This window comes from Ochotona curzoniae, unplaced genomic scaffold (assembly GCF_017591425.1).
Source record: "Ochotona curzoniae isolate NIBS_2020 unplaced genomic scaffold, NIBS_Ocur_1.0 contig_3819, whole genome shotgun sequence".
NCBI classification, from domain to species: Eukaryota; Metazoa; Chordata; class Mammalia; order Lagomorpha; family Ochotonidae; genus Ochotona; species Ochotona curzoniae.
Window position 1 is genome coordinate 30,873,939 of NW_024466004.1, and position 27,732 is coordinate 30,901,670.

General features: G+C 40.6%; 1 protein-coding gene across 1 annotated transcript in view; it reads right to left on the reverse strand.

Moving 5' to 3' along the window:
* The window catches only part of IMPG1 (interphotoreceptor matrix proteoglycan 1), a 98,129-nt gene that overhangs the window by 53,714 nt on the left and 16,683 nt on the right, over positions 1–27,732 (reverse strand). The window contains exons 7-12 of the mRNA XM_040983159.1: positions 22,336–22,485; positions 15,712–15,770; positions 13,482–13,502; positions 11,275–11,639; positions 10,095–10,171; positions 9,221–9,299 (exon numbers count right to left, since the gene is read on the reverse strand). Coding sequence (XP_040839093.1) covers positions 9,221–9,299; positions 10,095–10,171; positions 11,275–11,639; positions 13,482–13,502; positions 15,712–15,770; positions 22,336–22,485 — 751 coding nt within the window. The remainder of the gene's footprint in view (positions 1–9,220; positions 9,300–10,094; positions 10,172–11,274; positions 11,640–13,481; positions 13,503–15,711; positions 15,771–22,335; positions 22,486–27,732) is intronic.

Consider the following 27,732-nt stretch of genomic DNA (forward strand, 5'->3'; position numbering starts at 1 on the left):
CCAACAGAATTGGATGGAGGTGATCAAAGTGACAGTGTAAGGATCTGAGAACATACGAACACTAGCACCTCCAAGGATGTGTCCATTGGTTGCATGACCACCAGGAGGTAACAGGAAGGCAATAGTTGCATAGCTGAGAGGTGATCAAAGCCAATTTACTGATGTAGTACAGGAACGGCAGTCATATTACAGGCTCTGCCACCAACATTGTTTATTAGTCAGGCCAGTCTGAACACACACGCAGTCCAAGAATTTTTCATTTTGCTTTTGTTTCTTAAATACCCTTCAGTTACTTCTCTCTCCCTCTCTATCACTTAAGCATTAGATGTCAATAATTCTAGGCTGGATTAGTTCTAAGACTCTTCTAACTCATTACTTGTGTTTGCCTACCTTCTGCCAGTTCTTCACAGTGCAGTAGAACGATTCGTTTAAACTCAAGTGTGATGGATCAGCCTTTGCTTGAAACTTTGTGATTCTTAATAGAACTTTACAAAGTGCTTCATTTCTATGGTGCCATCATTTTCTCTCCTCCAAGTCCTCTGCTCTGGACAGACTTGCTGTCTTCACTTTGTTTCAGCATGCCTGCCACTTCCAGTGTCAGCTATATCCCTCCCCGCAAATTGCTCATCATCCGTTCATTCTTGTATGTCATTTGGATTTCAGTTTAGGTGTTTCCTTCTTAGGAAGATAAGTTGGCTATATAAAATCAATATTAAAAATCTTACGGGACCAAGCATTGCAGCAGTTAAGATGCTACTGGGATGCCTGCATCCCCTATCAGAGTGCCTGGGTGCAAGTACTGAATCCTCTACTGTGGAACCAGTGTTCTCCCAGTGTGCACCCTGGGAGGCAGATCATGTAGCCCCTGCATTCACAGGAGGGACCTGTATTAAGTTCCAGTCTCTTGGCTTTGGCCCAGCCTGGCCCTGGTTGTTGTAGGCTTTGGGGTAATGAACAATTAGTTGGAAGTTTTTTTTTTCCCTGCATATTTTTCAAATAAGTTGAAAGTAAAGAATTAAAAATGAAATTTATGTTTTTGCCTGCTTCTAATTCAGATCTGGTTTTTAAAGACTTGTTTATTTGAAAGGCAGAGTTAGAAAGGGGAATATTCCACATGGTGCTTCACTTTCCAAATGGCTGCAACAGTCTGGGCAATTCCTTTTAGAATCCAGGATCCTGGAACTCAATATGGATCTCTTATGTGGGTGGCGGAGGTACAAAGATTGTCCCACTTTTTGAAAAGAAAGATTTATTTATTTTATTGGAAAGTCGGATTGACGAAAGAAAGATCTTCCATCCTCTGGTTCACTCCCCAAGTGGCTGCAATGGCCGGAGCTGAGCCAATCCAGAGCCAGGAGCTTCCTCCAGGCCTTCCACAGGGGTGCAGGGTCCCAAGGCTTTGGGCCATCCTCTGCTGCTTTCCTAGGCCCCAAGCAGGGAACTGGATGGGAAGTAGAGCATTTTGGTTACAAACTGTTGCCCATATAGGATCCTGGTGCATGCAAGGTGAGGAATTTAGCCTCTAGGCTACCACACTAGGACCAATAATTCCAGTTTTAAAGTTCCTTCTCAAAGCAGTGATACCATGAAAATAGTAAACAGATGTGGCTTCATCTGGTTCTGCCTTCATACAAGGAACTTGTTATGCCAGGAAACGCTGGGTTTCCTTGAGGATCCTGCAGGACTTGCCCCATATTTTTCTTCCCCAAATAAAGTAGTAGGAAGCTGGATCAATCAGAAATGGAAGTGGTGTTCATATGGGAAGCCAGAATTACTGGTAGTGGCTTAGCTTGCTGTGCCACAGTGGCAGCTTTCTGTTTTGTAAATTGCATGCTTTATAAAATCTATATCAGTAAAATTTCTATGCATACATGAGGGTACTTCAAAAATTTCATGAGAAAATACTACTATTTTGGTATATTGAAATTTATGTGGCTGTTTTCATAACATACATGTCTATGCATTCTTGAGCTCCTTAAATATTATACTACATTAGAATTTTATGTATACTTGAGAGGTAGAGAAGAAAGAGGAGATAGATGGTGAGAATGAACTTCATTCTACTGGTTCGCTTCCTAAATGTCTGCCATGATGGGAGCTGGGCTGGGTTGGAGCCAGGAGCCAAGAACTCAGGTCCTCCACACGGGTTCCAGGAACTGAACTGCTCAAGTCATCACTGTTGCCTTCTGGGCTCTGTATTAGCAGCAGCGGAAGCAGGATCCAGATCCAGGATTCTAGCCCAAGCACTGAGATGAGAAGCATGCCTCCCAACCAGTGTCTCAATTGCTTGCTTTGAGGTTGGTGGCTCACATTCACTGGCATACATATGAGCTCCTATGGTTCTCGGGAGTATCTTGCTTCGTTGTTCTCTCTCCTGTGTCCCCTCCATTCTTCCTGGTTGGGTTTCCCAGAATCACTTTTAGAATCCACTTGTAACTGAATCCTTGGGGCCAGCATTATAGTATTGCACCGAAAGCCGCTGCTTGCGATATTGGTACTCTTTGTGGGCACTAGCCTGTTTTAGCTGCTCTGCTTCTGATTCAGTTCCTTGCTAATGAGTTTGGAAAAGTAATGGGAGATGGCCCAAGTATTTGGTTCCTTGCTATCCGTACAGGAGAACTAGAAATATGTTTCTGGTTCCTGGTTTTGTCCTGGCCCAATCCTGGACTTAGATTTCACCTGGGAGTGAACAAATGCATGGAAAATCTGTCTCTAACTCTCAAATCTTAAAAATCCTGAATTCTTTTTTGATGTCTGTTTTTGGGGACCCCAAATTTGGACAGTGTATCTGTTTTGTACACTCTATGCTCTAGTAAGCACAATATAAATGCTTGTTAAAGTGGCAATTGAACAGGCATGGCACAGCATCCTTAGAGTCACCACAAATTCAATGACATCTTTACAACCCACAGGCACAAGAAAGCTTGCTTTGGTCTGTGGCCTAACTGCTGCTAGAGTTCACCTATGATAGATCATGCTATCTTGTAAAAATGTGCAAAGAATCCACATGGGAATGGAGAGGTTACTGTGCACTAGTGCCATGGGGGCAGGGGAACCGGGGAGAACTGGGGGGAACCAAGGAATAGATATCCATCATAATAAAAAGGACAAAGAAAATCCGTCTCCCCTACCCTCCCACCTCTGGGGAAAGAGGAGCAAGCTGAGGAGAAGGTGTCAAGGGGAGGTAGAGTACCAAATAGCTACTGAAACCTGCTGGATCCCTAAACATCGGAATAGCTACTTGATTACATTAACAAGATGAAGGTCAATGAAAGAGGCAATTTCAGACTAAAATCTCTGAATGCTTTTGTCCCTGTAGAAGTGACAGAATTTAAGAAACACTTCATCTCTGTGTAGTAAAATATATCAAACATTAAACATCACGTGACATAAAAGTCGCAGTATAACAAGGGAGAATTCGGGAGTCTGGGAAAACGCTGATCATCAGGAGGGTTTGAAAGAACCATGGCTTAGCATTTGGAGCAGTAGAGAAAATAAGCAAGGCTGTATTGGCCAATGAGAAGTTTCTGGTTGAAATTATGACTGGCTGGTTAGGACAGAGCCATTTGTATCTAACTTACAATACCTGTTGCATGGAACTGTCATGTGATTCCCTCAATTAACTCAACCTGTATAAGGTTACATCTATCCATGGAAATCTTCTCTGAATGTTGATGAGGGATGATCATACAGATCTAGACTGTTAACTTCCAGGATGGGGAGGAGGTACGAAAAGGGAACACACTCAGGCAATATGTTGAGCGGAAGGCAGATGATTGGAACAAAGATTTTCTTGAGCTGCCAGAATCTGGGGGCAGAGTTGAATTGTTCCATGATGGACAGAAGACTTAGTTCCTGTCCGCAGGGTTTTTTTCCTTGCCATGTGTAAGTGGGATGCCTTTGATCAGGAATGTTTTCTAGTTAGGGTGTTACTTTTTCATTGAGCTAGCTCCTTTCCATTCCCAAGTGGGCTGATGCAAACTTGAAATCCAAAACTGAAATTCTGAAGCACAGAATGAACATAAATTAAATCCAGAAGTACCAATTACGTTGAAAAGAATTTGCTCTACTTGCCATCTTTTCCTGACCATTGGGAATGTGGTGTTCAGAGATGGAGTGCAGTTGCAGTCCTTTGGGGAAAGTCCATTCTGCACTTTTCAATGACCTTTGTCTGATGGACCTCTCAATAGTTTCTGTAAGCAGCAAACCCCTTGTAGGAAAACCTTCTCTGGCATCAATAAGACAATGAATTGACCTCAGGGCCTCACACTCAGCTGAATTTGTCTTTTAAACCTTTTCAGATCTTACTATTATCTCTTTATCCTAAAGTGGAGCATTTTAAATAGCATCTTTGCCTAGCCTTCCTGATTGAAATGTAGGATATGTAAATTATTATTATTATTATTTTTTTTGGCTAGGAGAGTGTCTTACAGCAAGTTTCTTCTACTTTATGCCTACATTTACATAAATCAGTGTGGTAGTCATTCTATCACATGAGGTGGAGTTGATTAAAGTTCTTCACCATTTTCATTTGACAAAGTATTTACCAAACAAGGAGTGGTGCCTTGCAGGGCAGGCTATCTGGAGTTGAGTGGGCCCACCCTCCAGGTGTTAGAGATGAAACATACTGATTGACCCAAAAAAGACAGCAGTGACAGAGTTATGAAACAGTAAACATTTGCCAGACATAGAATAGGAATCTTAAAATAAAAAAAAAGAAACAGCAACAATGCAGCCTTTCATTTCAGGAATTCAGTGCTGGAGGAATCACAAATCGACAGAAAAATAACTTTGCTACTGGGTGGCAAATTTTGCACATGGGCATAGATGCTGTGGTTTAGGGAAAAAACACTAATTTTGAATAATTTCTGAGGGGAATCTGGAGAATGCTTCAGAGGTGGCAGCATGGTAATGGGAACTTAAAATAGGAGTTGGGGGTCATCAGAACAAGAGACAGGAAAGGTGTCACAGACACGAGAAAAACTTATGTAAGGCACAGACCATGACAATGGATGGGATATTTTAATGGTGAGTCCATTGCAGAAATTCATAGAATTCATAGCAAACAAAAAACTGGACTGTTCATTTGGCTCTGAGCTTCTTCATAGACATTTTAAAAAGGAAATTATTTTCATCAACTCCTCCATGGGAGTAACTTACTACAGATTCACTCCTTCAACTTGCGTAACATAATTTCCTGCCTAGCACATGTCAGGTATCTGGCTAGATATGCTACAGCAGTGAGTAGAGACGCAATACTGTCTCAGTTCAAAGAATGCTAGTGAAGAACCTACGTGTTTTCTGCTTCTGTGATTTCTGCTTTACTTGCTTGGCTGGGTGTTGTATAAACTCCAGGCCTGAAAGTCTACATGACACCTGGCAGCACACCTGATAGGTCACGTAGGCAGAGCACTCCTCAGGAAGTGGGCCCCTGTGTGAGATAAGACCCATTGCCCTATATCCCATCAGCTGTGCTTTTTGAAAGGTGCTTGCTTCAAACTAACCAATAGAAGCCTGCCAACTTGCTCTTTTTGAGAGTTAACAGTTAAACTGACCAATCATGGCTGTATAATTGTGTGGAATTGGCCTGAAGTGTATCAGAACCCTGTGCTGTTGAATCACTGTCTTTTTTTGGACCTTCTTCTGCCCCTTCTGCTGCAGTTTTTCCTGCTTCAGCCACCTTGGTGGTGGCAGTGGCCGCCACAGGGGTGGCTGCTATGCTGGGCTGGGAGCCTAGGCTAGTTTTGAATAAACAGCTTTTATGTGTTTGCATTGATGTCAGATTCTGATGATTTTCTGGGGAGCGCAATATCCTGGCATGATGCTAGCATTAGATTTCTACATTGGATGCATTCTGCTAAAATATCTCACTGATACCTCAGCTTTGCTGTCATCAAAAGGTGAGATTAGGAAACATGGACATATATGCTGATTTTAACACATCTAGGGAATAAGTCAATATCAAGGAGAATAGCTCCACCTGCATTTGGCTTCTTCATTAAGATTCGACTTGGAGTTGGCACTCTAATCCAGCAGGTTAAGCTGTTGGGTTGTGATGCTGGCATCCCATATCAGAGTACCAGTTTAAGACCCAGCTGCTCTGCTTTTGATCCAGCCTCCTGCTAATGTATTTGGGAGGCAGTGGATGGCCCAGGAACTTGAGTCCTTGTCATTTATGTAGGACTTTATGATGAAATTTCTTACTTCTGATTATAGAATGGCAGAGGCCTGGCACATCCATGTGAGGAATGTCAGCAGAAGGAAAATTTCTTTCTCTCCCCCTACTCTCTAAATTTAATCGTTCAAATAAAAAATGTTAAATATTGGACTTGTGTTAAGTAGAATATCTTATAAGTGGAAAAAGTGCTGTAATTTGGAAGGGAGAACACAGAAGAGATTGTCTGATTCGTTAGATGATCATTTGAATGAGTGAAACCAGAAATGTCTGTCAACTACACACACAGCACCATAAGACATTTTTGCCCTAGTGATTTGATGCTACTTAGAATAAGTTTGGATGTATGTTTTGTGGAGGACAGAATGTCAGTTTCTCCACATGGCTACAATCCTTATTTTTATAAACTAGGAGTAATTTCATGAGGTAACTGGCTCTTTAAGAAACAATAACTTGGAATCCACTCCTGAAGAAATATTCCTACCAGAACTCATAATTCTGACATACAAATTCATTTTGTGTTCTAGAGGCTTAGTTTGCAAGTACTTCAACTCAGAATTAGCTACTAAATTAAACCACATATGTGGAAAGATTTTCATGACTTCCCTACTGAGATTTTAATGGCTTAGTAGGCGTTTGGTGACACTAAACTTAAAATTCTTCCAGGCTAAAATTATCTTGATAATGTCATGGTGCAGAACTTTGGAGACTTAATTTTCATTAAGTGCATGGGAGAATCTCGGAATCATTTTATGAGGGAGAGAAGCTGTGGTCTTGTCTGGAATATTTACACTCTAGGCCCGAGGCAGGAATCCCCTGCTCCTGTTCAATACCAACCAAAGACTGGCTGTGCGGGTGTTTCCTTACAGGGACTTAGTGGAAGGTCATGCAGCACATCCATTTCTTCCTGGAATAAGGAATGCTGTCAGAACCTTGCTGCCCCTACAGCTGCTGTGATGAAGTGGGCTTTTGACATTTGCTCATTCCCAGTGAAATCTGTCAAGGAAACCCCTGGTACTACTTCTACATAGTAGGGAGGTGGATGTGGACAGGACAAGGTTTATCCTGGTGACAACGCTGCTTTTGAGAACCGTCAGGGTTTGATCATGAAGATCTACATTATGTGACTGTGTGTTATTCTTCACACAGCTAAGAAACTCAGACTCATAAACCCCTTAAAACATTGATAGAACTTCATAATGCTAAATTCTAATTTTTTCTACATTAGCATCTGATTTAAAAATTGTGAAATTCACAACATAAATTGTATTATGGATGAATGATTCACTGGAAAGTAATATGATTTTGTGTAACTACTGTAACTAATTAGTGCCAAAACATTTCTATCACACCAAAAGCAATCTTTGTTTTATATTCTATTGTATTTCCTTTCAGGTCTATGAAATATAACTTATTCAATGCATTTCTGTATCACAAGCAAGTCTTTTTTTAAAGAATGAGTAGAATTTTAATTAAAAATTTAAAAATCTAGTAATAAACCCAAGTTATGAGATTGAGGAGTTGTTGGTAACATAATAAGGAGTTGGTTGCCAGGGTTGTGGCAAAGTTAAGCTGCAGCATCAAGTGCTGGCACCGTGTATGGGCGCCAGTTTGAGTCATGGTTGATTCACTTGTGATCTACCTTTCTAAGCAGCCTGGGAAAGCAATGCTTGGGCCCTTGTACCCACATGGAAACCTGGAGGGAGTTCTAGGATCCCAGCTTTGGCTTGGACTAACCTTGATGATTGTGGCCACACGGGAAGTGGCCATTGGATGGAAGCCTTGCCTGTTTCTCAGCCCTCTCTATAATCCGCCTTTCAAAAATAAATGAACCAAATCTTAAAATCCAGGAGTCATTGTATAGAAGCCAAGCGACATTTCAAGAAGGGAGTGTTCAATAAAAGCCAAACAGCAGAAACACTCAGTAGAAAAAAGATGGAAATTAACTTGCTGATCAATAGGAACTCACCTGGAACTTTTGTTAACCTTGTAAGCTTAGAACATGTAATTAAAATAGTTAGCTTGTGGTTCTAGTTCTGAGACTAACTATGGTGTGAGCTTGGGTAAGTTGTTTTGTATCTCTAGTCTTGGTTATCTCATGTTTGAACAGTGGTTTAAGTAAATTATCTCTGATTTACTGTTCCGTTCTATACTTACAAATGGAAATAATACATACAAATGTGATTAGTAGGCCCGGCAGCATGGCCCAGTGGCTAAAGTCCTCACCTTGAATGCTCCGGGATCCCATATGGGCGCTGGTTCTAATCCTGGCAGCTCCACATCCCATCCAGCTCCCTGCTTGTGTCCTGGGAAAGCAGTCAAGGATGGCCCAGGTCCTTGGGACCCTGCACCCATGTGGGATACCCAGAAGAAGTTCTGGGATCCTGGCTTTGGATCGGCATAGCATCGGCCTTTGTGCTCACTTGGAGAGTGAAATCATTGGACAGAAGATCTTCCTCTCTGTCTCTTCTCCTCTCTGTATAACTGATTTTCCAATAAGTAAATAAATCTTAGCAACAACAAAAAATGTGATTACTAAAGCAATTTTGCAAATACAAAAAATGTGATTACTAAAGCAATTTTGCAAATACAAAAAATATTCTCATAAATATATTTTCATTAATCTGCTTGAAATTGTGACATTGTGATAAGACTTTGATACTATAGTTGCAAAAATTCAGTGAGCATTTAATACCAATTTAATAACACTCTCACTGGACTTATTTCCTGGTGTACTCGCTTTGATTGCCCAGAGGAGGTTGTTCTGGGTGGGCAATGATTAGTTTTGCTTTCATTTTAACTTCTTTCACCACATTCATCAGGAAAGGGTTGTCAGTGTTCACTGTGTTGCTGGATATTATAGCCAAGGGGAGGAGTGTGGGGTGCCCTCGTCCTTAGAGGGTGGCTCAGTGAACAACTCAATTGGAAATTGAGAACAAACCTTGTGGTGGACTGAGAAGGACTTGTCACTGTGTCTGAGACAGTATCAGGGACAGATTCCTCAAAGCATTGTTACTAAGTTTGACTTGAGGTGGGGGAACTCACCAGACAGACCATGCTCTGTTGTATCCATGGTCTCCAGCACAGGTACACCAAGAGAAAGTTCTGGACTCAAGGTAGCATCCTGAAGAATGAATTTAGAAAGAATGAATTTTGAGAACAGATACAAGGATTTGCTGCATATATTTTCCATTTCATTTGAATTTAAGTAAAGATTTTGGTAGTTGACTTAGATGTACCATGGAGGAATGTTCTTTGTAGAATTATGTCCTGGAAAGATGACAGGAATTAGTAAAATGCAATGATAACAGTGATAAAATACAGTTAGCTGCATTGGTTGTTCAGTCTGCCTAAATAATGTTCTGCACATGTGTCAATCATGTGTGACAATTTATGGTTTAATCTAAATGAATATACGCTTAAATATCAATTTTACTACCTGAATTTATATTTTTTTCTTTTAAAAACACATTTTTACTTGCCAAATTTCCATGAATAAGTATATAGGCAAAAGTGCAAAACCTAAAAAATTATGAAGTGTTTGTATTTCTGAAAGTTAGAGTTAATATATTCTGCTTTAATTACTTTCTTCAGGTCATGAAAATGTATTTGCTTTATCAAAAATTGAGCACATTCTGACTAATTGAAACAAAGACTGAACTAAATTGAAGGAAACTTTGAATTTTAAGATATTTGAAGTTCAAGTAGCATTATGTTTTATTAATACTGATACTGGAAGTGGGTTAACAAACTACTCCCTGTGAAATATAGAAAAGAATTATAATTAGCACCACAAATGGGGATTTTGCTGTTTAGTCCTTGAACTAACTTGTGTGTGTGTGTGGCAGGGGACGAGGGGAGGGATGGAATGTTTTCAGGCTTTCTCTTAGAAGAACAAAACTGCAACAAAATCACTCACCATTGTGACATCAGTAAAAGATGTTGGAAGCCCTAATTCGGTGTCCCTATCAAGGTTTGGTAGTGACTCAACAGCTTCTGTGGGTAAAAAAAATCAAAAGACTTCAATGTTTCTCTGATTTTCTTTTAGAGTTGAGGCAATAGAATATGATTAACCAATCAGTTATTAAAAGGTTGTACAACAAATCATAAGCATCATGCAAACTAATAGCCGTTCATCTGAGCAACACGATAAAAGGCTAGGGTTTATTTTGTGTGTATTTATGGTATGAGTAGTTTTTTTCGATGAATTTCTCAGGGTGTTCACTGTTAGTTTTAGACCAGGCAGTCGGGCCAATAGGTTAGGCCAGTGGGAATAAAAATATGGCAGGCTGACAAATATGACTAATGTAACTTAAATATTACAGCCAAACACCATTTGTGAGGTCCACTTGCATACTAAAGCCTGAGTTTCAGAAAACCACAGGAGTCCCAGCAATGCAGGCTGAGATGAGTCTAATGCTGATCTTTCCCTATCCAGGATCTTCCCTTACCCTGGATATTGCCTGTTTCAAGGGAACTTTGGGATGCTTCCTAGAGTTAAGACTTTGAACTGTGGTCATTGTCTGAAACTATAACTATAGATTGCACAAAATCTGTTCTTACGTTAAATAAAAAACTGAAAAAGACACAGAATTAGAAGGTGGCAATTTCATGCCATGTTGCACTAAAACATTTCCTCTACCTTGTCACTTATTGTGCCAACTAAAGAATTCCAGGTCCCGAGGGTCTCCAGGCACCCTTGAGATTCCCAAGTTGGCTTGACATCCTGTTAATTTCTTTAGATCCACATTTCTCATGTCTCATTGCTACTTTCTGCTCCAGGAAAGTATATTCTATACATCAAAGCCTCCTGTCCTCTGTAATAGACTATCTGGCGATGTGTCAGGCCTAGGGGTAAAAACAAGCAAACCCTTACAAACCCTTTTGCAAACTCTCCTCAGTTAAGGTGGCAGAAGACTGATGGATTTACTAGCTGAGGGAATGAAACTATTCAGGAGCTCTTTCTGGCTATATTGCCCTGGCTCATCAAGGTTGACTGGACTAAACTGACTTTTCTCTCCTAGAGCTCTCAGTGGTCTAACTGGTCATCAAAAACTCATCAAATAATACAAAGGAAGGACTGAAAAGACAAATTGTACTGTACATGATGTCCCTCTCAGTAATGATTTTTAGCAAGTCTGTTAGAATGCCAACTTTCACCGTGCATTCATATACTGTCTGCCAGTCTGATAAACTCAATGATGAAATCACCAACTGACCATCAGTGAACTGGATTGTCCTCACATCCAAGGACTGGTCTTCCTCTAGGACTCTGCTGATGAGCACTTGAAGGTCCGTGGCTGTGAGAGAGATTTCTGGTTGCTTGTGGTCGTCTTTGGTTCCATGATGGATTCCACTTTCAAGTGTGTTAGAATCAATTGACTGGAAATGATTTACAGGGCTTTTAGCCTCTGTGCTGTCTTTCTTAAAGATGGCCATGAGTTGTATCTGAGTGGAGCTTGAACTGTAGGCAGCAAGGACACATCCCACCCAAAGACATTGTTAGCGCCGTGTGAAGAGTTTCACTATGTTGTTCCAAAGCCTCAGGACAGCCTTAGCATCTTCCCTGATAGCATTTGAAGGGATATCTCTCTTTGAAACATTTCAATGCTAGCCAGAAACTTGACAAAATTATGTATACTTTTGTTCTAAAGTAAAATGCCAGCACAGTGATTAGATCCAATCTGAAAGACCTCTAAAAGTGATCATAGATACTTTTTGAGAAAGACCTAAAGTTAAAATACTGCCAAATGTTCATTGTTTAGTGATCTTTTGAGTCGGTCAGTGCCAGTCACAAAATGAGTTGCCCTTTTTTCTACAAAAAGCCTCTAGTAGGAAGACCTATGAAGTAGAAATGTGAGCCAAATATTGTGGCATAGCAGGTAAAATTGGCACCGGTGCATCAAATGTGCACTGGTTTGTGTTCTGGTTGCCCTACTTCCAAATCCCTGCTAATGGCCTGGGGAAAGCAGTAGGATGTGGCCTGGAGAAGGCAATAGAAGATGGCCCAGGTGGTTGGGCCTCTGCCACCCACATGGGAAGTCCTGCTGGAGCTCCTGGGTTCTGCCTGGCTCAGCCCTGGCTGTGGCAGACACTGGAGTGAAAGAGAGGATGGGAGATCTGCCCTCTCCTGCTTGCTCTAATTCTGACTCTCCAATAAATGGGCAAATCTTTAAAAAAGATAAATAGTAATGAAGGGCATAACAGTGAGACCACAGGCCACACACATGGTAACCGAGTCACGGCTTCAAAGTTCTTACAGCCACTTCTTACATTCTGTTTTTCTAAGTATTTTAAATTAAAATCTTTAAGTGCAGTGAGAGAAACTGGGTATGAGAAAAGAGGAAGAGAAGTATTACAGAGCAACTTTATTATCACATTTCTTAATTTCAACGGGGGCTTTTTTATAGGCCTGTCCTGAGGAATTCGGTTTTATCTTTTGGCTTATGCAATAAATCCACACAGAATACAAAATTTTAAAGGCCACAGGGACTGATAATATGTATTCTTGGCAGTTCTTAGACCACACAGTCAATCAGTTCATTATTTTGCTAGTCAGTTATACGAACCAAAGTTCAATTCTCACTACCGAGCTTACTATGTTGTATCTTTTTATTCAAACCTGCCTTGGAACCAAGCAGCAAATGAGCTTCTTGGCTTCATCCCATACCTAGGTTGGCTGTATGAACAAAACAACTTGCCATCACAGATAGCATTTATGAAACAGTGAAAGCAAGTGATTTTGAGTTTTATCTTGTTAGGTTTAGATTTTGAAAAACCCTCTTCAACTTCTTAAGTCAATGTTTTCTTAAAGATTTATTTATTGGAAAGTCAGATATACAGGGAGGAAGATCTTCTGTCCAATGATTCACTCCCCAAATGAGTGCAACAGCCGATGCTATGCCGATCCAAAGCCAGGATCCAGGAACTTCTTCTGGGTATCCCACACGGGTGCAGGGTCCCAAGGCTTTGGGCCATCCTCGACTGCTTTCCCAGGCCACAAGCAGGGAGCTGGATGGGAAGTGGAGCTGCTGGGATTAGAACCGGCGCCCATATGGGATCCCGGAGCATTCAAGGCGAGGACTTTAGCCACTGGGCCATGCTGCCGGGCCCAAGTCAATGTTTTCTTAACTACTCTACAGAGTGGTTTTGGTTTCAGAGGTATTTTTACTACTGAATCATTGAGCAATGACTAAATAGCAAACCAGTAAAAAGTCGTTGGCTTTCATAAACATTTCTATGTAAAAATTTGTACAATAAATGCAAATTTGGCGAAAATATTCTGTTTCTTAACAGCCCAACATACCCATCTCTTTCTTTCTTTGGTCTTCATTTCATCACATGTAAACATGCAAAGGAGAAATAATTTTGATGGTTATTTAACTATGCAATATTAATTTATGTACCCCAAACCTCCCTCCCCTCCATTGTTCCTACAGTTACGGAGAATTTGAAATAAACTGGTATCAGAATTTAGATAAAAAATTTGAGAGGCATTTGATGCTGGCGAAGTAAGCATCATTACATGATATTTCTGATGAAAATTTGAGCCTTAGCAGAAAGATTATATGTACTTTGGTCTTTTTCTTAAACTTCCTGATTTCCTCAAATGCTTTCTAAAGAGTACAAATATATCCTACACATCTTACATTTTGGATGTTGTTGGTGCCAGGAAGTTTGTGAGAAGTGTTTTGTAAATGAATTTCTCATCTCCGGAATGGCATTATATGATGAGTTTCTTCCTGAAGGTAATTTATCTGAGGCTAATCTGTGAAACTCACTTTTTGTTGACTGCTGACTTTTTGAATTGCTTTAATCGGTAGGCTTTGCGGAATTGGTCCTATTCACCAGGGGGCAGCATATGGGAAACAGCCACCTGTTAATTGGGTCAGTGTGCTGTGCAGGTAGTTCACATGCGTTATTGAGATTATTATGTTGTTGAACACAATCATCTCCTTAGGTCATAGAAAAAGGCATGTGCTTACATAGGGAAGGAATTGCTTGGAAATTGGCAGGGCAAGTGTTCATACTCTGGCCTTCCTGCCTTCAAAGCCTGGGCTCATATTCTATGCCACCACTTGCTTGTGCCTGAAAAAAGCCATTTGGTCAGCCAACCAAGCAAGGATATTTTTAGACATATTCTTGAATGTGGATTTAGTTTGGAAGCTATATCCCATTTCTCTATCGCAAAAGATAGATTCAGTTCCAAAGGCTATATCTTTACATTTTTGCCTAGGAAAATTTCATTGCCTGAGATTTTGCTTTTTTGCTGAAGCACATTTTTCTTCTATTAAAAACTATTCTCGCCATTTCCTGCAGTTCCAAATTAAAACTTTTTCTTTAACTACAGTGGTTTGTCCAGAGGATCTTGTCATTTATGCAGAATATTTTCCTATCAACCTTAAATTTTTCTGTAATCTAATTTCACACGAAATACTGCAGAGCAGCATCCTGAAATAAAGAAAAATGAGTGTGCTTTGGCAAATATTAAGGGTTTCATCTTTTATAATTTATGCTTCTCCATAAATGCCTTCCTCTGGAGTTATAAAATAATCAGTGGTATCTGATAGATTTGGAAGAAATGGTTAAGCTTCCCTGGAAGCTGTTCTTTATGAGTTTTGCACATCTTCCTGTAAGATGATAGTGAAGGCACCAGAAGAGCTCTGGTGAGGTCTGCTCCCTGATTTACAGATCCCCTTTGGGGTGCAGGATCTCATTCCCCTCAGACCAGAGCTGACATTTCTCTTGTGGCACATTTAAAAATCATCATCTGACCCTACTCACTGATGTTTTGAGCAATGAGGACTTTAAAAAGACATAGAAATTCTTGCCAACAATTGTAAAACTTGCCTTAGGGTGTTGGGATGCTAGTGGATATAGTCCTGCTGAGTCAGTTATGGGAGCTCTATCAGACATTGTAAATGCCAGTGTGGCATTATTTTATTTCATTGCTTTATAAAAACATTCTAATTTAATAACTTTTGGGTGTAATTCTTTACTATGGTTCAGATGTGTAAGTGATATAAAAGGTATGTTTTGGGAAATATTATCCCCATTTATCACTGCTCACCCCATTGCTTCAATCTCTAAATCTACCCACAGAAACGGCTCTTTCTTGGGTTTGTCTGTCCCCCTGGGGTTCATGTATTGTTAAAATGGCGATGATATCTAGTATTTGATAGAAAAGCAAGCAATCAAACCACTAAGGCAATTAATTGCTGCGTTTCTGGATCTGTCTCCACTGAAGTGTTTTTCTACAATGCTGATTAGCATCACCAAGGACAGTGGATGAGTGCTCCATAGAGAACCACATTTCCCACTCCCGGAAGGAAGATTATCGCTCCTGGGTTGGCCCTTAAAAATCATCTAGACTCATGCCACAATTAAACAATTTTTTTCACTTGAAATGATCCAGTTTTCAGGACTTGACAGAGCCAAACAATTTGCAGAAAAGGGACTTTATATTTCTCCTGATACTGTTTTTAGAAGAGGATTGAAAGTCATGGAAAAATGAAGAGCCTGATTCTCTTACTTACCTAAATCCCAACACATGGATTTCTTTGAATCCTGGAAGTTTCTTAAATGCCTTTTGCATCTGCGGAGAGAAAGAAATTTACAAACCCCTCTGCTGGGTCAGATCTCGCCTAACTGAAAACTGAAACAAGGGAAGCCAAACTCTATTATTACTTATTTATGAAATGGTTGCCTTTTGCTATTTCTTTACAAGCAATAATTAATAGTTTTCACTGGCTTTAGCTATTACTTTATGTAAAATGTGAAATAAGTTAGTAGTGCTTAGAGAAAATTTTTGGCTATAGAATTTTCACTCGCAGTACAAAATTTCCTGACTATGTAATTATGGCTGACTAATATTTTAACTGTTTTTCTAAAAAGATATGATATAGAAGATGTGTGTAACATTAAAGTATTAAATTCAAAGTTGTTAGTATAACTATATAAAATGGCAGGGACAGATTTTAATGCAATAGGTTTGTTCTTAGATTCATGTTGACTTGACAACAAATTTTTTTGATTAAGTAAGACTTTGTTCTAGAGGCCAGCTATCAGGATATTTTACAACTGCTGTACTCAACCACTACCTACCCAACATAGCCTAGCCTCTTTCCTGGATATCCCCAAGAGGGAATCCCATCACTTAGCTTCTGTGCTCTCTGAATCCAGGGCATTTTCTATTCCTCCTCTACAACATCCCTGTTATTCCCTGATTTCGTCTTCATATCCCTGCTCATTCAGTTTTCCTTGCTCTACCTTATGTCTGCTTTCACTTTGTAAACCTGAGGGGTTTGCAAGTTCCTGTTCTCAGCCGTCCCCTTGCCCCCCCCCCGCCCCCCCGCTTTCCTATTGATTTACTAAGCTTGATGGCAGGTTCTGTGCTAGCTCCTGGGGATGCTGTCACACATACCAGCACTTCCCCAAATAGCCTTCCGGTAGAAAAGCCTGGTGGTAGGATAGTTACTCAGGTGTGAAGTTTGGAAGGGAGAGCAAGGTGAAAGATGTGGTTGAACAAATGAATAGACACTTAGTCTTCCCTCCCTCTCATCTCTTGTTGGATGATCTGATGTTCTTAATGGGTTTCATGATTACCTAATACATAGCTTTGAGTAGTTTCCAACAAGAATATCCTAACATTCACCTGTAGCTAAACCCAAAATAAAATCCTTCTCTTCCCAAATCTGCCTTTCTTCCAGCCTCTCCCCTAGGCTATGAGAATACATCATTCTCCATTTCGGAAAGCCTGGCACTGCTAGGCCTGGCTTCTCCAGCACCCACGCACCCAACAGCTTCTGTTGGTGTGGGTCCTGCAATGGCTTTCACTTCCAAGTAGCAGCTTTACCATTCCTACCCCCACTTCCGTACTATGCAGTAGGCTTTTGTGCATGGGAATGCAGAAGGGGTGTAGAAAGGTTTTTTTAGATGTACTGGTGGGGATGAGGAGAATGGAGAAGGTATCTGTTTGACTACAGCTTTTTTCTGAACTAACAATCTCGTCATTCAGTAAAAATATCTGGATTGATTCTGCTGCCTCTTGGGTCTTCACCTTATTGCCCTACCTCTAATACCTTACCATTTGCACTTCCTGCCTTTGTTATCCGCTGAGGCAATACTGTGTTCTTTATTGACACCAAACTGACTCGTGTATGCAGGGATACATGAGCCCCTGCATACAATATACACATCTACTTCTCCAGGCCCATGTGAATTTGTCTCAGCCAAGATGCAAGATCTGAAACCTTCTGCTCATTCAGTGCTTCTCTTACCCACTCCTAATTTCTATGCTAGACAGAACACCTTCCCTACTAAGAATTTGTAGATCTCTTAAGTCTCCCAAAAGAAGTTCCATTATTTCTGCTTTTACTTTAGGGCTGATTACTGTAATGCCCCATGAATGTCCATGAAATACATGCCAATATCCTTCACTGGTCTCAGGGACCAGATCTTGTGTATTCAAGTTTACCTCCCTCCTTCCCAGCATCTTGCAGATGGTCAAATAGTAAGGACTCAGCAATTATTACTTCAGTTGAATTTCTCTTCATTTGCTAAGCTCATCAGTGTGCCACTGTGTTGTCATTGTATCTAAAATTACTTCTGCCTATATATCATCCATGCCAAGGACCAGAGAGCAATGAAACAGATAATTCCCAAATCACTTCTGTGGAGCTTTGAAGTACATCCTGACATTTTTTCCCCCAAGCAGACGGATTTGCTTCCTAATTTTATTTTCTTGTGCCAATATTAAAAATAGTTTTCATTTCCTGAACGCATAAGAACTGAAGTGATGAGAAGATGCTTGTGTGGGCTTTGGTTTAAGTACTGATTCTATTTTCTAGCGGTGTGAGCTTCAGTTTATTACTTAGTCCCTCTAAATCTTGATATACTTAGCCAGAGTTGGAGAAAAATACACCTTAGAACTGCTGTAAGACACAGCTAGGCCTAGAGTGGGTATTATTGCACTGTGTGTTGCTTATTCACTACCTCTCCTGCTGGGATACTAGCTTCCTGAGGGCTTGATTTCCTCTTATTTCCCCAGTGACCACACTGTTTGGAGCCTGGAAAGGGCAGAATAAGTCATCAGGTGTTGTAGAAAGACTCTGCAGGATGGGGGCCCCCACGGAAGATAGGAGCAAGCTCATGGGCTGAACAGAACCAGGGGTTATGGGTTTACATGGCTGGTCTGCATTCTTATTGAGGAATATCATGTGCAGAGATGTCCTGTGCACAGGTTCCAGGTCTGGTGTGCCATCCTGTGACAAGGAGCTTTGGGCTACAGAGCATTTGTCATCCTGTTCCAGGAATAGAACCAGGTGCTTAACATTTAAATATGAGCTGCAGTCTTCGCAGCAGGTGAGCTAGTGTCTGATGCCAGAGGTGCGGTTAAACATAAAAAAAAAAACAGTCCATCAAGTGCAATATTGCCTGGGACGTCCTATAGCAGTTGCAGCATTGGCAACAGGCAACACTGCTGGGGTGGGCTGTCCCCCTACTCAAGATTTCCCCATGCCCCTGGTGTGGCTGGGGTTCATTGGTGTGTCCATGCCTTGTTTGTGAACCTGTGCATGATTAAGAATCAGCACTGTTTAGAAAGCTACAGGGGCTCTCTAGGGAGGAGATGACAAAAGCCTTCAGTTAATTCGGCTAAATAATCTTCTTGGGGACTTTCCAATCATGGAGCACTAACCACTAGATTGCTAATTAAGTGCCCAGTTAACCTTATTAATAGTGCTAAATGCACAAGGGTTTCCCCGATTCTGCTGGAATGTACATTAACGGGGCTATAAAAAGGCAAGCATGTGGAGTTCTTGGGAATATTTGCTCAGGAGAAAGCATTCAGACAACAACTAAGCGATTCTTGTTGACATTTGTATTAAATTGCTCATTAGGTTTATTGTGAAAATTAAATTACTGCAAGGCACTGTCCATTAATTCCTGATTAGGCCCGAATGGCTGTGCTAATGCAGGCATTGTGCTGTGTTGGGGCTGATAGTTTAGCTGACACCGGGCTGTGTGGTGGTGGGGTCCTGATTGGAAATTTGGAAGGGAGTCACAGGCTGTAAACTTCTGCTTTCGTCTCTGGCTCCATCTTGGAGAAATCAGCAGCTGTACCAATGGAACCAGCAGGACTGATGTGAGGCATCTCTGGAATAAGACTTGAAAGATGTACCCTTTCTAGCCAGAGTCTTTCACATGTCGTAAGGGACAGGTCCTGATGACATGGTGGTCTTTCCCGAGAGGTAATCATTTGTGAAAAATTAGGTAGGTTTAGCATCATGATTTCAAGCAAGGATTCTTGTTTGCTAGGCTACTAGAGCTGGAATCTTGCTCTGTGATATAGTGGATGTGGTTTCAATGGGATCTACTGGATCTAATGTGATTCAATTCCTTGTGTTTTAATTTCTTCATTTACAAAGTAAGAAAAATATTATTACTTACAGGATAAACCAGATGTGCTATGTTTACAAGATTAAGAATACTACCATTATTTACTTGGCAATTTAGACTTGGAAAGGGACAATGATGTCATCCTCAATTTTCAAGAGAGGATACGGGTCAGGGAGAGTAAAGAATCTCCACATTCCCATGGCTCATTCTGGGCAGAAATAGGACAGGACTCTGGCATATACAAATCCAAATGTGTTTTCATTTCAGATTATTTAAGGTGCTTAAAAAATCACAGGTTAATGAAACCTCGGACAATGCTCTAACTGAAATTACTGATTATATTGTCTTTGCTGAAAATTAAAAAGAAACAAATGAAAAAGTCAAGAAGCTTTTAAAATTTTACCAAGATATTCATGTCAAGTACTTCCACTACATATATACGTCTATTGAATATTTTTCTTTTAAGTTTTAAGAAATAATTCTATATTAGCAGAATGCCAATTCAGGGGGAGGTGGGAGGCCAAGATTGTTTTACTGCTGGACCTGGCGTGATGACTGAGTTAGCTGGTCCTTCCCATGCAAACTCTTGGATCCCATATAAGTGCTGTTAGATGTCCTGGTTGCTCCACTTCCAGCCCAGCTCCCTGCTTGTTGCCTGGAAAAGCAACAGGGGATAAGCCAAAGCTTTTGGACTCTGCACCCACATGGAGTATCTGATGAAGCTCCTGGCTCTGGATTGGTTCTGCTCTGGAAGTTGTGGCCATTTGGGGAGTGAACCAGCAGATGGAGGATTATTTTCTTCTTCTTGTAAATCTTTTTGATAAAAATAAATTTAAAAAATTTAGCACTATTCTCATTTCCTCTATGAATGAGAAGAAAGTGTATTATATACTCTAAGTATGGTAACTAAAAGCCCATGTGTTCTCTTAGCCTGAGTAAGATTCATGTATATTCAATCTATCCATGGACATAGTTCATAATTAGTCTCATGGAAGTTTCTATTTTCACTTGTATTTCCTTTTTTTGTGGTTTTTTTTTTTAAAGATGTGTTTTTATTGGAGAGGCAGGTCAGATTTACAGAGAGCAGGGATAGACAGAAAGACCTTCCATCCACTGCTTCACTCCCCAAATGGAGTCAAATGCTGGAGCCATGCAGATCCAGAGCCAGCAGCTTCTTCTGGGTCTCCTACCTGGCTGCAGGGTCCCAAAGCTTTGGGGATCTTCTACTGCTTTCCCAGGCCACAAGCAGGGAGCTGGAGGGAAATGGAGCACCTGGGACATGAATCAGCACCCATATAGAACCCTGGAGCACTTCGGTTGTATTTCTATGAACAATTTCTGAGTGGTAAAGTCCACACTCTACACTGGGCATTGAAAGAGTTCCAGCTCTACAGGAGAGGCTTATATTGTACAGGTAGTGAGGGTAACAAAACAGAAGGGAGGTGAAAATACAGCAGAGGGCCCAAACATGCAAGCAAGAAGTCTCAGGACAGCGGCCATTAGGGTGAGGTGAGTGCAGCAGGGAGGTGTGATACCAGAATCGGTAGAGGACATTTTCCATGTTAAAAGCAGTGCATCTGCAGGCGAAAAATAAGGAAAATTTGCAAATCCTTTGTATGAGGGGATCTTCACAAAGTTTGTGGAAAATGGTTTATGAAAGAAAATTAGTGAATTTAGAAAATATTTTACAATGAAATGAACATATTTTCTATTTTTCCACATGGTTTTGAAGTACCTTCATAGTTGTAGGAACTAACGTTTAGAGGAAGAAGATGGGAAATCAGTGCAGCCGAAAAAGAAGGTACAGACTCATAGATGCCATATTGAGTATCATAGCTGGGAAACTGAAGAGCATTTAAATTTAGTAAGAAACAGAATATGATAATTATCATAGATGGAAGAGAATTCTTGGGAAAGTGGTAATCCAGTAATTGAGGACATGTACAAGATAATTGCCTTACACTATTACCCATGAAAAATGTCATGGTTTATATTCATTAACTATAAAACTGGAGATACCATGTAAAGACAAAATATTATGAAGTAAAATTCGTACTTCAGCCCAGCATGTAATATAGTTGGTGTCTATGTGATTACTTTAATTCACTTCATCAAAGTAGGATTAGCATACGAAATACCATACTAATGTAAACATACGTTGTTCAATTCAGGAATTGTTATATACTTGTGAAACCACCAGCCATCAATACCTGCGTAGTACTATTCAGTTAAATCTAAAGACCTAACTATATTTAAAGACAATCTAAACGGAATGGAGAACTTTCCATGAGATCAAGTTGTGTGACTATTTTTATTTTTTATTGTTTTTTTTTACCTTTGTGCCTCTTGTATTCTTTCTGGCTAAAATAATGAATGCCTGGAGACAGCTGTTTAGTTCATAGTTAAGACATTACTTGGGATACCTGCAATCCATATTGGAGTGCCTGGGTCCGTGCCCCGACTCTTCTCAGATTCCAGCTTCATACTAATGTGTGCCCAGGGAGGCAGCTCCTGATGGCTCAAGTACTAATATCCCTGCTACTCATATGGGAGATGTGTAGTGAATTCTAGTCACCTGGCTTTAGCCTGGCTCAGTCCTAGGTAGACAGTTCAGAAGTAAACCAGTGTGGGGTATATCTCTCCACCTTTTAAATAAATACATAAAGAAATGCCTCATTAGAAGAAGTGGAGCTTACGGTCCATTGACTACTGGGTTTTGAATTGTGACTTGGGATGTGTTTGTGCAGGCTGTCTCTACTTACCTGAAGTTGTGACTTGACTGCTACCTCCTGGTAGTATGGCGACTGGGAGTCAGAGAGCTCTGTCTTGAACTTCTGGTTAGCCAGAGAGATGCTAAACTCCACTTTCTCCAGTAGGTCCTTGGAGACATTATGTCTCCATGTTTCTCTTTCCTGATTGAAAATAAAACAAAAAACCCAGGAATTCCATTAGTTTATCCCATAAGTAAATGGGATAATTATAACATACATGTGTTTTATCTCAGAGTACATCAACAAGGTTCAAGTGCTTTTAGGACAAAGACCCTTTTATGTGTGGTGGTCTCTGAATTTCAATGGGAAACAATTTAGCAGTATGAGTTAACTATTTAAAGTCCTTAAATACTGTCATTTTGTGATGGGTCTTCCTGAAATTATTTACACACCTCCATACTCGAATGGTTCAAACTTTTATGTGCTTCTTTCTCACTCTCCTCTGTCTTGCCCCTTCCCTCACTGGTGCATCAAGATTCTATCACATCATTGTTTGACTCTAGAAATACTTGTTCAGGATTTGATTGAATTAGACAAAACATCTGAGTGCTGAAATAATGCTTCCTAGAAGAGTCTGGACTGGCTTTATGATGGTTGGTTGAACTTCACATTGAAACCCACTAGAAAGTACTATCAAGCCAGGAGAGCATTTGACGATTCTCTCAAGAATGGCATAATTAGCCAGCCTTGGAGGCGGACCTAAGTATCTGGTGGTGGCCTGATGGCAATGGGCAAGCAATCCTCTCCTTGTCCTCTGGTTTGGGAATGACCAGGAGCCTTTCACTGCTCAGAATTCACATGAGCTCTCAGGGCACAGATTAGACCCTGAGCTGTGTTTCCAAAATGGAGTTTGATGGGTTTTAAACTTTGTATTCTCAGATGCTACTGAGGTTGGTATAGCTTTCTCAAAGTTAGAGATGCTTACTTAAAATTACATGTCTCTGGTTACATATGTTGTCTCATAATAAAATCCAAGTTAAGGAAATTGAAAGAATAACCAGTGATATTGTCATGGAGGTCGGGGGGTGTATTTTCTTTCATTTTTGTTAAAATATAGCTTCCATAACTGAATAGTAGTGACATCTAATTTGAGTAGGGCACGTGGAGAATGTGGATTCACATATAGTAGGCTATAGAGATTATTAAAAATGATTTTCACTTGTTCACTCCAAAAACATATTAATCTGTGTGGGTATAGCACAGTGATACATCTATGGGATGGTAAAACAGTAGTATACAGAATTATTCTCCAGAAGCTTACTATTTAGGCAAGTTTCAGGTTTATACAAAATACGTGAATGAATTATTTAAAGGTATAAGCTAGAAGTTACTCTCAGCTATTGGATTTATTTGTATTTTATTTTTTAATGAAACATTTTTTAAAAATTTTTTTACTGCAAAGTCAGAATTACGGAGAGGAGAAACAAAGATTTTCCATCTGCTAGTTCATTCCCCAAATGGTCCAATGCCTGGAGCTGAACCAATCTGAAGCCAGGAGCCGGGTCTCCAATGCAGGTGCAGGTTCCCACGGCTTTGAGCCATCTTCTACTGCTTCCCAAGACCACAAGCAGGGAGCTGGATAGGAAGTAGAGCAGCCAGGATATGAACTGGCACTGATATGGTATCCTAGTGCATGCAAGGTGAGGATTTTAGCCACTAGGCTACTGTGCTGGGCCCATAATTAAATTTGACTGATAAATAATTGAGTGTATTTTTGGGGTGCTGAGTGTTTGATACATGATTACAATGTGGGGTGTTTAAATCAGACTAGTATAGTCCTCACTATACAAACATGTTTTTTGGGGTGAAAGCATTTAAAACGTTTCAGAAGTTCTGAACCATACAACTTATTTCTTGTGCAATAAATCAAGAGTTTATTCCTTTTGTGCAACTGAATTGGTGCATTCTTTAATCAACATCTCTTTATGCCCGATTCTCTCCCCAGCCACTGGGTGGAGTGTTATGTTTACTGCCTACACTTATTAAAATATTAAAATGCAAATTTTCCATTCCTTTCCCATGGCAATTTTGGAGACTCCCTATCATCTATGAAATAAAACCTGAATTTTTGGAACTGGTGTAATGGCACAGTGAGTTAAGCTGCTGCCTGCAGTGCTTGTTCAACTGACACATATATCGGATTATAGTTGAAGTTCTAGGTAGATCCCTTCCAACCAAGCTCCTTGCTAATGTACCTGGGAAAGCTGTGGAAGATGCCACAAGTGCTCTGACCCTGAAGCACAGGCAGGACATCTCTATGCAGTTCCTGCTTTCGCATGGCCCAGCTTGACTGCTGGGACCACGTGGGGACTGAATCAGTAGATGGAAGACATCTTTCTCTGTGTCCCTAACTCTTTCCTTAATTTTTAAAAAAGAGATTTCATTTATTTGAAATGCAAAGCTATAAGAAGACAGATATTCCATCTATAATTTTACTTTCCAAATGGCCACAATGGCCAGTGCTGGGTCAGGCTGAAACATTGAGCTTCATCTGACTTGCCATGAGTTGAGTGGCCCAAGTATTTGGGACCTCTTTGACTGTTTTCCCAGGTGCCTTATCAGGGAGCTGAACTGGGAATAGGACAGCTGACAATCAAACTGGTTCCCATTTGGACTGCTATTGCAGATAGCAGGTTAACCTGTGCCACAATGCCGACCCCCAAAAAATCATACAAATTTTTTTGTCTGGCAATACTCTCCTTAATCTGATTTTAACTTGTTTGACCAATTTTAGTTTTGCTTCCATGCCTTGACTTCCAAATTTCTCAGATAGCACATGTTATGCTCTTGAGCAAATCCCTGTTCCCATTTCCAGCAAAAATAATTGCCTACCACCTCTAACACAATGCACATTCACACAAGCATTTTTGACTTTTAACTGATACCCCTTGGTTCATGTAAAATAGTTCTCCAGGGAACAGTTAAATCACTGCTAATACAGCTACTTCCTAGCCTGGTTCCTGACCCAAGCACGCTACTTCTCATCTGGCTTTGGACCAGTGCCTTGGGGAGGCAGCAGACAATGAATCAATAACTTGAGTCCCTGCCATACATATGGGAAAACTGGGTAGAGTTCCAGTTTCCTGGATTCAGCATGGCCCAGTTCCGTCAGTGGAGGGTATTTGCAAGATGAGCAACAGATGGAAGAGCTCCTCTTTCTAATAATTTAAAAGTAATAATAAAAAAATTCTGACCATTGAGGGCTGAAGAGATCTTGATTTCCTGTGAACTCTGCAGACACATTGGGCATTTGGATGTTAATTTATCAAAAAGTCACATAGAATCTTTCCATGGGTATTCTGTCCACTCCCCCCGCAACCCCCGTATTTATGATCTGGATCTGGATCTGGATCCTGCCTGGCTCTTACACATTATTGAATCTCTCAAAGCAAACACTTTGGGTTCATTTATGGCACACATGGCAAATATACATTACTAAAGATTGTATTTCTATTGCTTCCTGGCTTATTTTGTTCCAGTAAACACCTGACAGCTTCAGTTACAGTACTTAAACTTATTTTGCTGTACTTAATTGTATTATATTTTCTGTGCAGGCTGTGACTCTCATTTATCTTAAGATTTTCAGTGCATATTCAGTGCCTAGCAATTAGAGGATTTTCATAAAGTGTCTGCTGAATGAAAGAGTAAGTAATCAATGCAGGTGGCAGAAACGATGTTAAAAGAAACATGCCATGAATGTGAAACGAAAAATTTAGCCAATCCTCGAGGATGGGACTCTATTAGAGATTTCTCAAGACAAATCATGTTACTTACTCTCCTTCAGACTTTATTGGAGACAGGGCTGGTGGAGTGATTTCACGGATTCTGGGAGCGATTGTCTAACAGTGTTCTCCTTAATCTGCTTCCAACCTGTTTGACTAATTTTACATTTGCTTCCATGCCCTGACCTTCAGGTTTCTCAGGTAGTGCCTGTGATGCTCTCCTTAATCTCCTTAAGGTTGCACTGGCAGTACTGAGAAAAGAAGAATCACATTCTGGTTCACCATTTCTTACCCTACTGGCCCACGTGGCACTTGTTCAGCATTTGCTGCCATGGCTCTACTACCTGTGCAAAATCAGTGTTTTGACACTTTAGCACTGAGTGTCTAGTCTTGATTTTTCTGGAAGGTTAAATTTTTCTTGCTTTTGGGAACAGCGTTGTGGCATATCAGGTTAAGCCAATGTCTGCAACTCTGGCATCTCTTAATGTATGCCAGTGTGAGTCCCAGCTGCTCCACTGCTAATGTATCTGGGAAAGCAGTGGAAGGTGGTCCTACTGCTTGGGCTCCTACACTCATGTGGGAGACATGGACAAGGCTTCAGGCTCCTGGCTTCTGTCTAGTCAGTCTAGCACCTGCTGGACCGTTTGCAAAGTGAGTCATTGAAAGATCTTTCTCTACTTTTCCTAATCTTTCTCTAGAATTCTGCCTTTTGAATAAAAGAAATCTTAAGGAGAAGGTATTATGTAATGCTGTGTTGCTTTGTATATTGCTATTTTTGATAATCCACATCCAAACCATAGCAGTTGATTTTCTCTCAAGGGCTCATGTGTTTGAATTGAGGCATTGTCCTAAGGGTGAAGTGGTGGGGAGAGCAAGGGGCAGGAACTGGGGAGAGGTTCCTGAGGTATGGGGCCCAAGCCCTGCACATGAATGCTGATCCCCTAGAGTGAGCTCTGAAAAGAGCTGGTCATTAGAAAGTGTAAGTTAGACTACTAAACAGTCTTTCTGGCTTCTTAGGAAGTGGGGTCTCTTTCTACCACACACTCCTGTACTTTAGCTATTGCTTTCTGCCAGGAGGTGATGCCATTGAGGGAGCCTTCTGGAGATTGCACCATTTTGTTGGGAATTTCATTCTCACTGTGAGGTAAACAAGCCTCTGTTCTTTATGGAGTTATTATGTTTTGGTTATTTCATTCTAGAAATGAGACATGGACTGACACACCACTGCGTTTTGTTATGAACAGTTCTCTTGTCCTGCGTACCTTTTTCATCCATAATAGTGACCAATGCACCTCTTTACCACAGAACACTTTATATCCCACCCTCCCCAGTCTTACAGAGGATATTTTGATAGGTTTGTTACCTCTCTGACCTATTCATGCTGAACATCACTGAGAACAGAGGCCCTATTCCTGCCATCATTTATATTTTAGTAGAGAGAGTGCTCTATTGCCTGATCGATTCATTGTAATGTTTATGAGTACCCATCATATACAAGGTGCTGTGAAGTGCTGGGTGGAAAGCATCCCTATCCTCCAGCGATAACTAAGCTGCTTCTGATTCTTCCACCTTGGCCTGGTGTTCAAACTCTTAGTTCCTAGGAAGAAGTGAGGAAAACCAAAGAGCACGAAGTCAGTGATTCTTGACCAAAGTGGTACACATCAAC